Source organism: Haliaeetus leucocephalus, unplaced genomic scaffold (assembly GCF_000737465.1).
Source record: "Haliaeetus leucocephalus isolate CR32 unplaced genomic scaffold, Haliaeetus_leucocephalus-4.0 Scaffold76, whole genome shotgun sequence".
In the NCBI taxonomy this organism is placed as follows: Eukaryota; Metazoa; Chordata; class Aves; order Accipitriformes; family Accipitridae; genus Haliaeetus; species Haliaeetus leucocephalus.
In genome coordinates, this window is record NW_010972512.1 from 1,196,280 (window position 1) to 1,208,980 (window position 12,701).

The 12,701-nt window shown below is 50.2% G+C and overlaps 1 protein-coding gene across 1 annotated transcript in view; it reads left to right on the forward strand.

The window, feature by feature from the left end:
- The window catches only part of ATF6 (activating transcription factor 6), an 82,607-nt gene extending 70,035 nt beyond the window's left edge, over nt 1-12,572 (forward strand). Inside the window, exon 16 of the mRNA XM_010580975.1 lies at nt 10,263-12,572. Coding sequence (XP_010579277.1) covers nt 10,263-10,471 — 209 coding nt within the window. The 3' untranslated portion in view covers nt 10,472-12,572. The remainder of the gene's footprint in view (nt 1-10,262) is intronic.
- Nucleotides 12,573-12,701: the final 129 nt, after the last annotated feature.

Here is a 12,701-nt window from a genome sequence, read left to right on the forward strand (position 1 = left end):
ACATCATGTACCTCCATCCTGTCTTATTCTGCAGTGGCCCCAGATGAAGGGACCGTAGCATATCCCTGTACAGCACAAATGCCTTCTGGGTGAATGTGGATGAAGAAATGATTGCCAGCCCGAGCTGCTCCTCACCGTGAGAAAGGAGGCACCTCTGTGTCAGAGCAGGACTCATACATTAAAGCTGTAAATCTCCTGTTGCCGTAGCTGAGAGACAGAAATGTTTGAAACAGACGTCTCACTTTTATTAGCATGCCGCATTCAGATAGGCACTCTGCAGCATGTGTGTGTGACTTTTTTTAATTAACTGGCAAATGCATTGAATCAGAGAAGCTCATGTGGAGGAAAGTGCTTGCCCCACACAGATAGAAGCTTCACAGAGATGGTGTTAAAAATACTCTTCTACGAGCAAGAGCTGATCACAGTATCTAAATAAATGAGGTAATTTTATGTATCCAAGTGAGACAGGTGGAAAATTCAGCTCACTCTTTGGATACCATCCAACCTATAAAGACATTTCAACTGTAAGTGAATACAGGCTCTCATCAGCCTTCACTCTTAAATCAGTGAGACACTTTAACGCTAGGATACAAATGATATTGAGTGATAGAGAAGGTCCATGTCAATGAAGAAGTGATGCTGCCTCTTGAAAAAAAACTAAGTCAAATACTTAAACTAATTTTATCAGTAAGGGCCAATTTGTAAATTGCAATGGTGAAGTACATACTACAGTTCAAAGGTAAGGGCTAAATAAGAACAGGAAAACATATTAAAAGAAAAACCTATAGGGTAAAATGCTGTCAAATGTTATAAAGATTGATTAAAGATTAAAAGCTCAGCGCAAAAGCCTTTAAAAGGACCCTAAAAAATCCAAAGGGCTTAAGTAACACATTAAAGTCAATTCATAGAAGTAAGAAGATATCTTTTAAACAATAGACATTGTAGCCAAATGAGGGAATAGAAAAAAGAGGACAATTTCTGGCAGACTAAATGTCAAACCATAAGAAGTCAAGCCAGGAAAAGATATTGAGGAACAGCATGCCTGAGGCATAAAAAAAATAATAAAAACATTTTTCAGAGGAAGCCTGCCAGGGAATCTCTAGTGCCTGTAGAGAACCAAGGTGTCAAAGAGCACTTAAAGTTGAAGTCAGCACTGTTGAAGGAAAGAGCAAAAACTTCTTGTGCTGGTGTTAACCACTGAGGCTGTATAAATATCAGGAGAATGGCAAGTGACAAATAAGGCAAACTTTTTTAAAATGGCCTCAGGAACTGTAAAAAATCAAGTCTCACTTTTGCACAAGCTGGCTGAATCTGTGAGAGTTGAGCATGCTGTGGTACCTATGATAGATTGGGAAGAGATAGCACAGCTTCTGCAGAGGAAAGTGCTACCTTAGTGCTCCATCAGAGGCCTTGGAGGAATAGCAAGTGTGAGGATAAGGGTGGTCTCTTCAGCACAGTAACATACCTGAGTTTTCAAAAACTTGGAAAAAGGTAGTTCTTCAGAGACTGCTAAAAGAAAGCAAGCTTTTGTGAGACAGGAGGGAAGGCTCACTTGTGGATTAGTATATCCCTAAAAGGTGTAAATAAAAGGTGGAAACAGATGGTCAAATTTTGCAATGAAGGGGTTATTACGAGTAGACTCCCACACGGTCTGTGCTGGGGAGATGCTCATGCATCTCCAGGCACAGGCTGGAAGGTCTTGGGAGGGAGCGCAACAGGTTCAAGTTTAGCAGGTGATACTTGGTGGGAAAAAAATGCAGAAAAATTTGCGTGGGAAAAACGTTCCTGACCAAACACACAATGGCAGGTTCTAACCGAGCTGTTACTGCTCAGAGGAGCCACTGCGCATCCTTCCCTGAAGTGTTGGCTTAGCTGAGGAAGAAGAGCACTATAATTTATTAGAGAAGGAGTAGAAAACAAAACATGAACCATCTTTACAGCCCTGCTGAATCCCCATCTTCAATACTATACATTTTTGGTCATAGATGTTTATAGATATATATAAAACAACAAAAGATGCAGGAAAAAAGCAACATGAATGAACATTAAGGGTAACAGCTTCCCTACCACAGCAACTACTGAATTTGACAGCAATGGCTGAGGGAAGGGTTATAACAGAACCTGAAGAACCATGAATGGTGTAATAAGGTAGCTAGGAAGCAGTTATTTACGATTTCACATATCACCAAAAGTACAGGCTTGCCCTGACTTTTGCTTGTGCTACTGGTCACTGTTAGAGGCAGAAGTACAGGTTGGATGGGACTTTGCTGCCAGGACTTTGCTTTTCTGCCTGTGCAGAACAGCTGTCCTCAGGCAGTACCAAGGCTAGAAAAGGAGACCAGCCAGTCTGCCAGCGCAGCAGGAAGAGGAGGAGTTGCTGGCATTTAAAACCAAAGGTAGCATTGGGCCAGAAAGGTTTTTCAGCTCTAACAGCATCTGTAAGATGCTAGGCCCATGGTAGGGACCGAAGGGACCGTGCCCATGCATCCCAGTCCCTCCCTGCTGCGCTCAGAGGGAGCAGTCCCCTATGTGCTGTCCTGGGACAAGCCCTCCAGCCCTTGTTCTTGAAAGAAGCCTTTACTGGAATGCCTTTCTAGGCTGCTCTCCTGTGTGCAGTTATTTGTCTTGTAAGTGGGTATGTCTGGATTTGCAGGCTGTGCGGAGAGTTTGTTTATACTTTTTGTGCCTCCCAAGCAGGCATGGGATGGTTCTGCCTGACAGAGTTGCTCTTTCTCCAGTCTTTTTCCTTCACTCCCAAGAGAGTTTTCTGTGCAGCAGAACAGCTTTGCCCCTTGTCTTTGTTTTCTCTTCTTTTTTTTTTTCCCTTGTCATTAGCATTGCCACAGCTGGTTAGGTTTCAAATATGGCACAGATCTGCCACTGACCGCGTTGCCCACAGGCGCTGGCCTTTTCCAAAAATCACGTAGTGGTGTAAGCTAAGGGCATGTTGTGCTCCTCATCCGCAGCCAGTGCCCATCTCTCCTGTGGCTCCATTATTTACTTAGGAAGGCACAGAGAGCTTGTTTCCTCCAGTTTTCCTGCTTACCCCTCATGCCTGTATATATCCCGCTTGGATAGCCCCTGGCACCAATGTTCCAACAGCTTAGGCATGGGGAGAGACCCTGTCTCCTTGCTGTCAGCTCGTGGCTTATCAAAGTGACTTTGATTATGTGGATCCAGTGTTTCTGACCATGGCCCCTGTTTTTGTATGCGTATAGACCCAGCAGCCTGGCTCACTGTTGGAGAGGTGCTCAGAGACCTGGAGAACTGAAGTGCCCAGGATTTCACTTAACCTGGGCCAGGGACTGAGGACAGCCGAGTCCACAGAGGCAAGACCATTGCAACTGGTTTGTTTGGAAGTAGTTCCAAGCAGGAATTTACTTTCAAAAAGAGAAGTTATTTGGGTCACAATATAACTTTCTCCCTTGCCTCAAATAATCCTGTCTAACAAGCAAATCTGTAAATGTTTTAGGAACCCTGCTGTGTTGTTGCAGTGAGTGTATTTTTAGTCTGTGTAGCTGTTAGAGTAACACTGCTTCATTTATATACTTATTTGGTAGTGTATACCAACCCTTCAGATGGAAACATTGTGCAGATGTGCTGGGTAGGACAGTCAGGGCTGCTCAGCAGAGATGAGATGGAAGATTGCAGAAGTGACAGTGCAGAGAAAGCCCCCTGAATTATGTCTGAGGACAGCTGCAGCCCTTCAACAGGCCAGCCCCAGGGCTGCGTGCAGCTGGTGCCCTCATCTTCTTCTGAAGCTTGCGCTTTCTGAACTCTGTGCTGCTCTAAACATAAGCTCTGTTTTGGGCCAGGGCAGGTTGCAATATAAATTATTTGGGTAGTTTGGTGCTAAATCATTCTTTAAATCTAACTTTAGCATCGTCAGCTTGGCACAGCTAATGCAAAGCAACCAGGTACTGGAACACATCTGGTGGCTCTTTGCAAGCTGCTTTGGTTCCTGCTGGTGTAATACATGGGGTTACAGAAGGGGCTCCAGGTGTAAATTAACACTGACACAGGCCGTCTTTGGAATCTGGTGTGGCAAAGCAAACTTTCTCATTGGAAGGAAATGTGGAAAGTATAAAGGGCATGAGTAGCTGTTCAGCAAAGATGGTTTTAAAAGAGTTGGTGGTTTTGTATCACCTTGCGCAGAGATAATTCCCTGGCACCTACTTTGACATCAACTAAACTAATTCCATGGATAGCAGATTCACTCTACACTATTGTCCACGAGGAGGGAATGATTCTTTGGCCTTACTGTCAAAGACAGGTAGTTAAAGTAAAGATGGGGCAAGCGATTTCCCTTCCTGTATCTTACCAGAAGAAGTGAGGACATGTAGTCCAGATGTACGTGGCTGACGCTTGCTTAACTGTGTATTTAGTGAGCACAGTGGGAGTAGAGCCAGGCAGGTTCTGACCACTTTAACAAGTCACCTACTAAGAAATCAGCCAGTAGGTACGTGGGTTACCTACTGCAAAGGCAGCTGGGGCCTTAGAAAAGAGTCTGAGGATTGGGGATATCAAATCAGTGGCCCAGGCCCTAAATTATACAGTATTGGTCTCAGAGTATTTTTTTGGGTAGTCCGCTGTGGGACTGTTCTACCAAATTCATAGATGATTTGGTAGAACAAGGGTCTATCAGTGTACCTAAGGTGTGAGCACACCTTCAGAAAGCTGCGAAGCTCTTCCATGGTGTTTAGTTACAGCCCTGAAACACTTCAGCAAGGTCAGGTGGCATTTCAGGGGAGCTCTGTTTCAGCCCCTCTGTGAACTGTGCAGTGTTCAAGACAAGCATTTTCCTGCAGCAAAGCCTTTTGGGGAGGGTACATGTAAGTGGGAAAGGGTAAATTACCAGAATAACGTGTTCCTGCCCTATGACTGCATCCATGGGGCCAAACAGCCCACTGACGTGTATAGAGTTTGAGTCTAGAGAGACAATTGACATCACCATTTGTTCTGACTTACTGCAGAACAGACACTAAGATTTTCATTGCCTGCCTCTCAAGCCCTCCGCCTGTCTTCTGCCTTTCTCTAAGACAGCATCTTTTATAGAAGTAGATGTCTGATCTCAAAGGTGGACATTTGAACATTCAACTGATTGATACGTGTCAGTACTACTAAGGGGAGAAGGAGGACTTTGGTTTAATGGTCTTTCTCATAAGCCAGTTTTGAAAATTTAGTGCTTCAATTATGAAGACAATCTTCCATCATCTTCAGTAATTTGTAACAGTAGTTATTACCCTCAGCCTTATTTGCTAAACGTTTTTGGTTTGGACTGCAGACTTTAGCTTTCGTCAGTTGGATCTTGCAACATGTTTGTTTTTAAGAGAAGCTGCCATAAACCCTAGAGAGCAGCAGTGGGGAATTAGATTTCTGTTCCCTAGACCAAGCTCATGCTGGGAGTTTGGTACAGCCCGCGAGAGCCAGTGAGCCTCTTTGAGAAGGTGCCGTCAGAGAACAGCAACGCTTGGCACAATTACCTTTGCTGTTAATTTGAAATAGTCCATCATCTGAAGCACAGCTTTTAAACCTGTTAACAAATAATTAGCTGCAACACAGCCTTTTGGCCTGGGAAGGATAGCTTCTTAAGCCTGAGGCTGTACCGTGTGAGAGGCTGTATGTTCGGAACTTCAAAGAGGAGCAATAAATCTATTTATAAATCCAGACACCTCTACAGGACATCCGTTCCTGTGTTTTCACTTATGTAATCCCACAAAACATCAGTCATAGGTAATTCAACACAATAAACTTTAGAAATAATTCAGTGTTGGTGTTGCTCTGGGCTATTAAGCAGCCCTGTGTAATGCACGTTGGCAGTGCTGACCTTGCAGCCAGCAAATGAGCAGCGGCAACGCGCAGCAACTTTGGGCTGTCAGTCCTGCCTTCACAGACACCTCTGCCTGCATTTGCCTCCCCGTGAGGTGTGATGGGTACGTGCTCAGGCAGCGCAGTACACGCTGACCCGAGCATTGAGAGAAGGCACTGGTTACCTACACTGACCCCTCCAGAGATCAGCCATACGCAACTGGTGAGCTCAGCGCTCGTCGGGGCCTCCCTGGAAAACCCACCTTGTGCTCCACTGGTGTCTCCCAGATGTTGGTATCAAATCAAATCAAGCTGACTGAGGGAACTGGCGGAGGTCCTTGCCAAGCCACTCTCTATCATCTGTCAGCGATCCTGGTCAACAGGGGAGGTCCCAGAGGACTGGAGGCTTGTGACTCCCATTTACAAGAAGGGTCAGAGGGAGGATCTGGGGAACTGTGGGCCTGTCAGCCTGACCTTGGTACCAGGGAAGATTATGGAACGGTTTGTCTTGAGAGCACTCACGTGGCACGTCCAGAATAAGAAGGGGATCAGGCCCAGTCAGCATGGGTTTACGAAAGGCAGGTCCTGCTTGACCAACCTGATCTCCTCCTACAACCAGGTGACCCGCCTAGTGGATGAGGGAAAGGCTGCGGATGTTATCTTCCTTGACTTCAGCAAGGCCTTTGACACTGTCTCTCATGGCATACTCCTTGAGAAGCTGGCGTCTCATGGCTTGGATAAGTGCACTCTTTGCTGGGTGAAAAGCTGGCTGGATGGACGAGCCCAGAGGGTTGTGGTGAACGGGGTGAAATCCAGTTGGCGGCGGGTCACAAGTGGTGTTCCCCAGGGCTCGGTGTTGGGCCCTGTTCTGTTTAATATCTTTATCAATGATTTGGATGAGGGGATCGAGTGCACCCTCAGCAAGTTCGCAGATGACACCAAGTTGGGAGGCAGGGTCGATCTCCTTGAGGGTAGGAAGGCTCTGCAGAGGGATCTGGACAGGCTGGATCGATGGGCCGCGGCCAATCGTATGAAGTTCAACAAGGCCAAGTGCCGGATCCTGCACTTGGGTCACAACAACCCCATGCGGCGCTACAGGCTTGGGGAAGAGCGGCTGGAAAGCTGCCCGGCAGAGAAAGACCTGGGGGGGCTGGTTGACAGCCAGCTGAATAGGAGCCAGCAGTGTGCCCAGTGAGGTGGGTGCTGGTCTCTTCTGTCAGGTGGCTGGAGGTAGGACAAGAGGAAATGGCCTCAAGTTGAGGCAAGGGAGATTTAGGTTGGATATTAGGAAAAATTTCTTTACTGAGAGGGTTGTCAGACATTGGAATAGGCTGCCCAGGGAGGTGGTTGAGTCACCATCCCTGGAGGTATTAAAAAAGCGAGTAGACAGGGTACTTCAGGACATGGTTTAGTGGGCATGGTTGATGGTTGGACTCAATGATCTTGAAGGTCTTTTCCAACCTAAATGATTCTGTGATTCTATTTCTAGTCCTGTCATGCTGTTGGCTTATCCGCAGTGATCCTCTGCAGTCCTCGAGCCTTTTCTGCAGCGCTTCTGCCCAGCCCCATTTTGTACTCGTGTTTTCCAGTTCTCCTGAGCATTTTACTTCACTCTGGCCTTGGTTGAAATGCATCCTGAAGATTTTGGACAGCTTCTCTGTTTTATTGAAACTGCAGTCTAATCCAATACTCCAAGGTGGCTGAAATCTCTCCAGTTTAGCATCTTCCAGAAATCTTATGAGTATGCTCTCTATTCCTCATCCAGATCGTGAAACAGTTTAATGGCATCGAGCTCGGGACGGAGCCATGTGGAATCATTTTTGCAATGCCTGCCCCTTTGACAGTGAGCTAGTCTTTCCAAACATCAGATTGCGCCGACTGCATTCAGGTCACGTTTGCCTGTTGTTTTGCTGAGAGCATCACGTGGGTTTACACAGAGCATCAGCCCCTCCACCCTCTGGGCTGGGGTGGGCCAGGCAGGGCTCTCCGATGGTGGCCAGGCGTCCCGGGGCTGGCATGGCTTTCGGACTGCTCCTTTCAGCGCAGCCCATCCAGGCGCCCGGCAGCATCACCAAGCAGTAACTGCTGTCTTTGCGGAAAAATCCCACTTCCTGTTCTAAGTCAGTTTGGTGCTAACGGTAATGAGAAAGGCTGCTGGAAATGTCTGTCGTGGGAATTGAGCCATTCCCGCTACTGTCCTCATCCCTGGGAGACGAGACCCTTTGCAGAGGCTCCCTGCAACAGTTCTTCATCGACAATACCTTCAATCCAAAAGGGGAAGGAATGGGATAGCTGTCTCAACCCGAGTGTCACTCCTGGGCTGATTCATAGACACAGGGCAGGATTCGAGCACTTTGCAAATGTCTGAGTTGGGTGTGTGAGACCCCTCCATGCCTGCTGGCCCAGAGAGGCTCGTTGTGAGCGTGTATTCCTCCCAGCTCTCTCAGCTGTGGCAACCTCAAGACGCAGCACCTCTTGCACAGGGTAGCAGAGCTGTGGCTTACTTAATCGTGGTCCACTTATTCACGGAAGGAGCCTGTGTCAGCACTGGGAGAGGCAGGATCCCAGCTGGCTGAGTTGGGCTGATCCGCTTCCCATGCTCCCCGCTGCCACCCACGCAGTGCAGCTCCTTCCCTCGCACGGGTGCTCTCTGGGATTGCTGTTCTCCTCCACGTTGTGCAGTGCCAGGGAACCTAACGATAGCCCACTGTGCTGGCTGCTGCGGGCAGGCACGGGAAAGTCTTACTGCCTTACCGAGAGGTTTTCCTGGCCCTGGCTGCCATCCCATCCCACCTCACCCACTTGTGGCTTCGGAGCGCATTTTCTCACATAGCTGGGGTCCTGTCGAGCTGTCGTCTGCAACGTGAGAGCTGAGGAGCTGTGTTTTCAGCTTGCTGTGTCACAGGGAGCTAATCTGTTCCCATTTGCTGTCTCCAGGCTTTTTGCCCCCCCCCCCTCCCCGAGCTTCCCCTCGTGCCCCTCTGCTGCCCCGTGCAGCCCCCTGTCCTGAGCAGCACCACCAGCACAGCCCTCTCCACCGTCTGGTCCTGAGCCTGCTGGCTGGGAACCAAGAGGCACATCCAAAGCATGAGAGAAGGGGTCACCGGGTGGGATGGCCTCAAAAAGGGTCCCAGCTGGGGACGCAGCACCCAAAGCTATGGCAGGGCTTTATCAGCAGTACCGTGGCGGGGACAGGCGCTTGTCGGGGTGTTTGGGTCAGTGACACAGAGACATGCACAGCTGCTCCTGGCCTCAGTCGCTCGGTGGCACATACAGAGCTTTTTCCATTTCATTTCTGCAGGTGGGAGCTTTGATTTCCCTTGCAGGCTCTCAGCCCCCTTAGCAAGGGTTTGCTCCTGCTTTTCATTACTATACCAGACATATTTGATCTAATGGCTTCTACAGGTGGCGTGGGGTACAAGAGGGTCCGGCCACGGTTGTCAGCTGTCATCCAGAGTCAGAGTTAATCCAGGAAAACAGTAAAAATTAGTAATGTATATTGCATTCCTCCAATCCATACGCTTTCCATTAGGTGATCTTCCATCTTCTTAGGCAGAGAAAGAAAACCCTGCCGATGGCAGTCAGCGTTTCTGACTCTGAAAGGCAAGGATTGGTCGTGCCTGGAAATCCGATCTCGGCTCTCACATTCCTGGACACACTGTCTATGCAGGGAATAGCCTCCCACCTTTAAATCCAGGCAGCAGATGCTGGCCATGTGCACAGCCTTTGCCTGTAAGCCCAGGAGCTTCTGTGGCAGCAGACATGCCCGGCCTGGGGCCGCGCTGGGGCGATGCAGCCCGGCATGCCCTTGTGCCGGGGTCCCATGTACTGGCCTGATTCTCCCTGTGTCCGGAGGCCTCTCAAGGCGAATGGCCTTCTCCAATGTCACACCACAACGTCACGCAGGTACAACAGCCAGGTCAGCACAGTAATGAGGCACAGTTAATTCTTGCGAGAGATCGCATTTTAACTTTTTTTATTAATAATCTGGTGCAGAAATTCCTCTGGATCCTCACTGTCAAGGGGGGTTACAGTATTCTTAAACCAATAAAAAGAAAGTGAAACATTCAGCTTGCTTAAATAAGCCCTATCTTCAATCACCCTTACACTTCAGTGGCTCAAGAACAACAGTTTGGTAATAAATGTTATACAGCGCAAACTCCGTCGGTAATTATGTGCAGGTGAAGAAGGGGAAAAGAAAGGACTTATATTAATTTCTAGGTGTGACTGCACATGCTAAGCATGGCCTGGGCCCTTTGAGGTGTCACGAGCAGGCTGGGGCTGCGCTGTGTGAGATGGAGCTCTGTGTGTGGAGCTGCAAAAAGGAAGGGGGTCCCCCCCTCTCCAGCTCCTGCTCCAGACAAAAAAAAGGTCCAGAAAGCTCTGCTTTTGGTGTTGTTGGGTCACCAGCTTGCAGGGCTAACTCTAATTTCTTTTTTTTCCTACTTTTGCAGAGAATGTGATCAACGGGCAGGACTACGAGGTGATGATGCAGATCGACTGCGAAGTGATGGACACCAGGATCCTCCACATCAAAAGTTCATCTGTCCCTCCGTACCTCCGAGAGCAGCGCAGAAATCACACTGACACCTTCTACAGCGCGTCTCCCTCTGTCTCGGAGACACCCCATACCCTGAGGGCTATTGTCAAATCCCTGCAGTAGCTCCTGAGGTGTAGCAGCACGGCCTGTGCGCCCGGCATGCAGCAGGTCCTGCTGCCAGACGGAGCCCCTTCGCTAGCAGGTCCCTGGGACTTCTGGCACATCGGCACAGCAAGGACAGACCCTGCTTAGTCCATTCCTGTGCCTGACCCTACCCAATGGCCGCATCCTGCCCAGGGAATATACAGCTCAGCTGGCCGCTTGCCAGGGACGGACCTGGGGGGACCCAGGCAGCCTGCGATGCCTGGTGCCGAAGGTGCGGGTGAGGCACGCTGCTGCAGTTCTGGTGTCAGCATCAGCAGCTGGTGCCTGGGGCTGGTGCAGGAGGGGACACGGGACGTCCTTGCTACTTATGCACTGTCCAAAATTGTGGGTTGGTTTGTTTTTGTTTTTTTGGTTGTTGTTGTTTTTTACTTTTTTTTCCTGTTAAACTGCCTCCTGAGGTGGCGTGCTGAGCACTGGGGTCCTGCCCAGAGACACAGCTGCAGAGGCCCATGCTCGAGATCAGGCTTCCATCCCTGCAGTGCAATCAGGGCAGCAGGAGGAAGCCGTGTCCGGCTCCCAGCTGCGGGTGCAGGCAGAGCCGCAGCCGCACAGCCCACACCGAGCCTGCCACCCTAGCCCTGGCCCTGCGCCCTAGGAGCAAGAGCATCCCCCCTCTTTCCAGAGTGGCTGTGCTGGCCTTGGCCAGACAGCCCCACTCCTCGTCAACCCCACACGCCTGCCCAAATCCCTGCCTGTGTAGCCTCCCTTGCCGGGAAGCCCTGGGTTGCTGCCCAGGGTTGCAGCGGTGCCATGGGGCAGCGCAGCCCCAGCCACCCAGCCGGGTGGTGGGAACCAGCACTTACAGCCAAAGCACTACAAGCAGAACAACCCGCACGGCTACAGTGGTACGGGGCCTGAGCTGCCCTCCGAGGCAGTGTACACACACACACACACACACGCATGCACACACACCACACATCCCCCCCAACCTGTGTGCACTCTCCCGCACACTGCTGCTGTCCTCCTCAGCCCACGCGGCCGCGTGGCAAAAGGCTGGGGCTTGGCCCAAGGGTGGTGATTTGGTGCAGCACATGCATTTCCAAAGATTGTACTACTGTTCTTTTTGTTTTGTGGGGTTTTTTTTCCCCTCTGTTTTTTGTTTGGTTGTTTGTTGGGGGTTTTTTTTGCGGGGGGGGTTGTGATATTTAATGCTTTTCACTGCTAACAGCCTACGGAGCGGCGCTGGCCGTGCCGGGGTGGAAGAGCTGCTTCAGTTCAGTGGGACACAGCCACAGCACCTTCCTCCTGAAACACAGACCCACACAGAGACACGCACACACACTCACCCCCACAACCCCCTTCTCTGCCTTGCCAGCACTGACAGCCATCCGTCACGCAGCAGGGGAGCGTGCCATTTGCCCCAAAGCACTGAGCTACGAGACACGGCTCTTGCTGCAGTCGACATTACGAAGCCCGCTGCAGAGCTCTGTTAACTGGTCCCAAGTTTGTCAGCCAAGCCCTGGGCCAGAGGTGGGCCGAGGGGCTCCAGCGCGTGGTGCACTGCGGTGCTCAGCTGGGATGAGACACCAGCAGAGCATCGGCCTTTCGTAATGACTTCAGCATGTTACATTATTTTTTTTTCCCTTTGCAGTTAGCACAGAAGATGGTGGGCTTCAGTTTGCCAGCCATCTGCCTTTCCTTCATTGTCTGAACCGCTGACCGACTGATGTGGGTTTTTTATTATCATTATTATTATTATTATTATTTTTGTGTGTGGCCGTTAGGAAATAAAGGTTGATCCTGCAGCAAGACAAACAGCTTGGGGGGAGGCGAGGAGGAGGGTGAGGAGCAATACACCCCTGTAAAGTATGTGCCTTGCAACACTATGGAAAAGCTTTGCCCTTTGCCACGTAGTCAGCGCGAGCTGCACAGGCCCCCCGTCCCCTCGGCGCTCACGCTGCTGGGAAGCAGCCGGGCTCGGCAAGGGGTTTGGCTGCGCTCCTTGCACCAGTTCGTTTTCCTGGCCCCGGCCCCACCTGACTGTGGGCCAGCTCACACAATAGTCAAAAATAAAAAACCCCGGCGGTGCCCCAGCCAGAGGCACGCAACTCCCCCCTGCAGCCCCGGGCAGGGGCAGCCAGCTGCTCTGGGGGGTGTTTGCTGCCAGAGAGATGAGGAGGGAACCCGGCGGCGGTGGCTGAGCTTGGCGCAGCTCAGCACATTGGAAAGGGCTGCTGCTGGGGGCCGG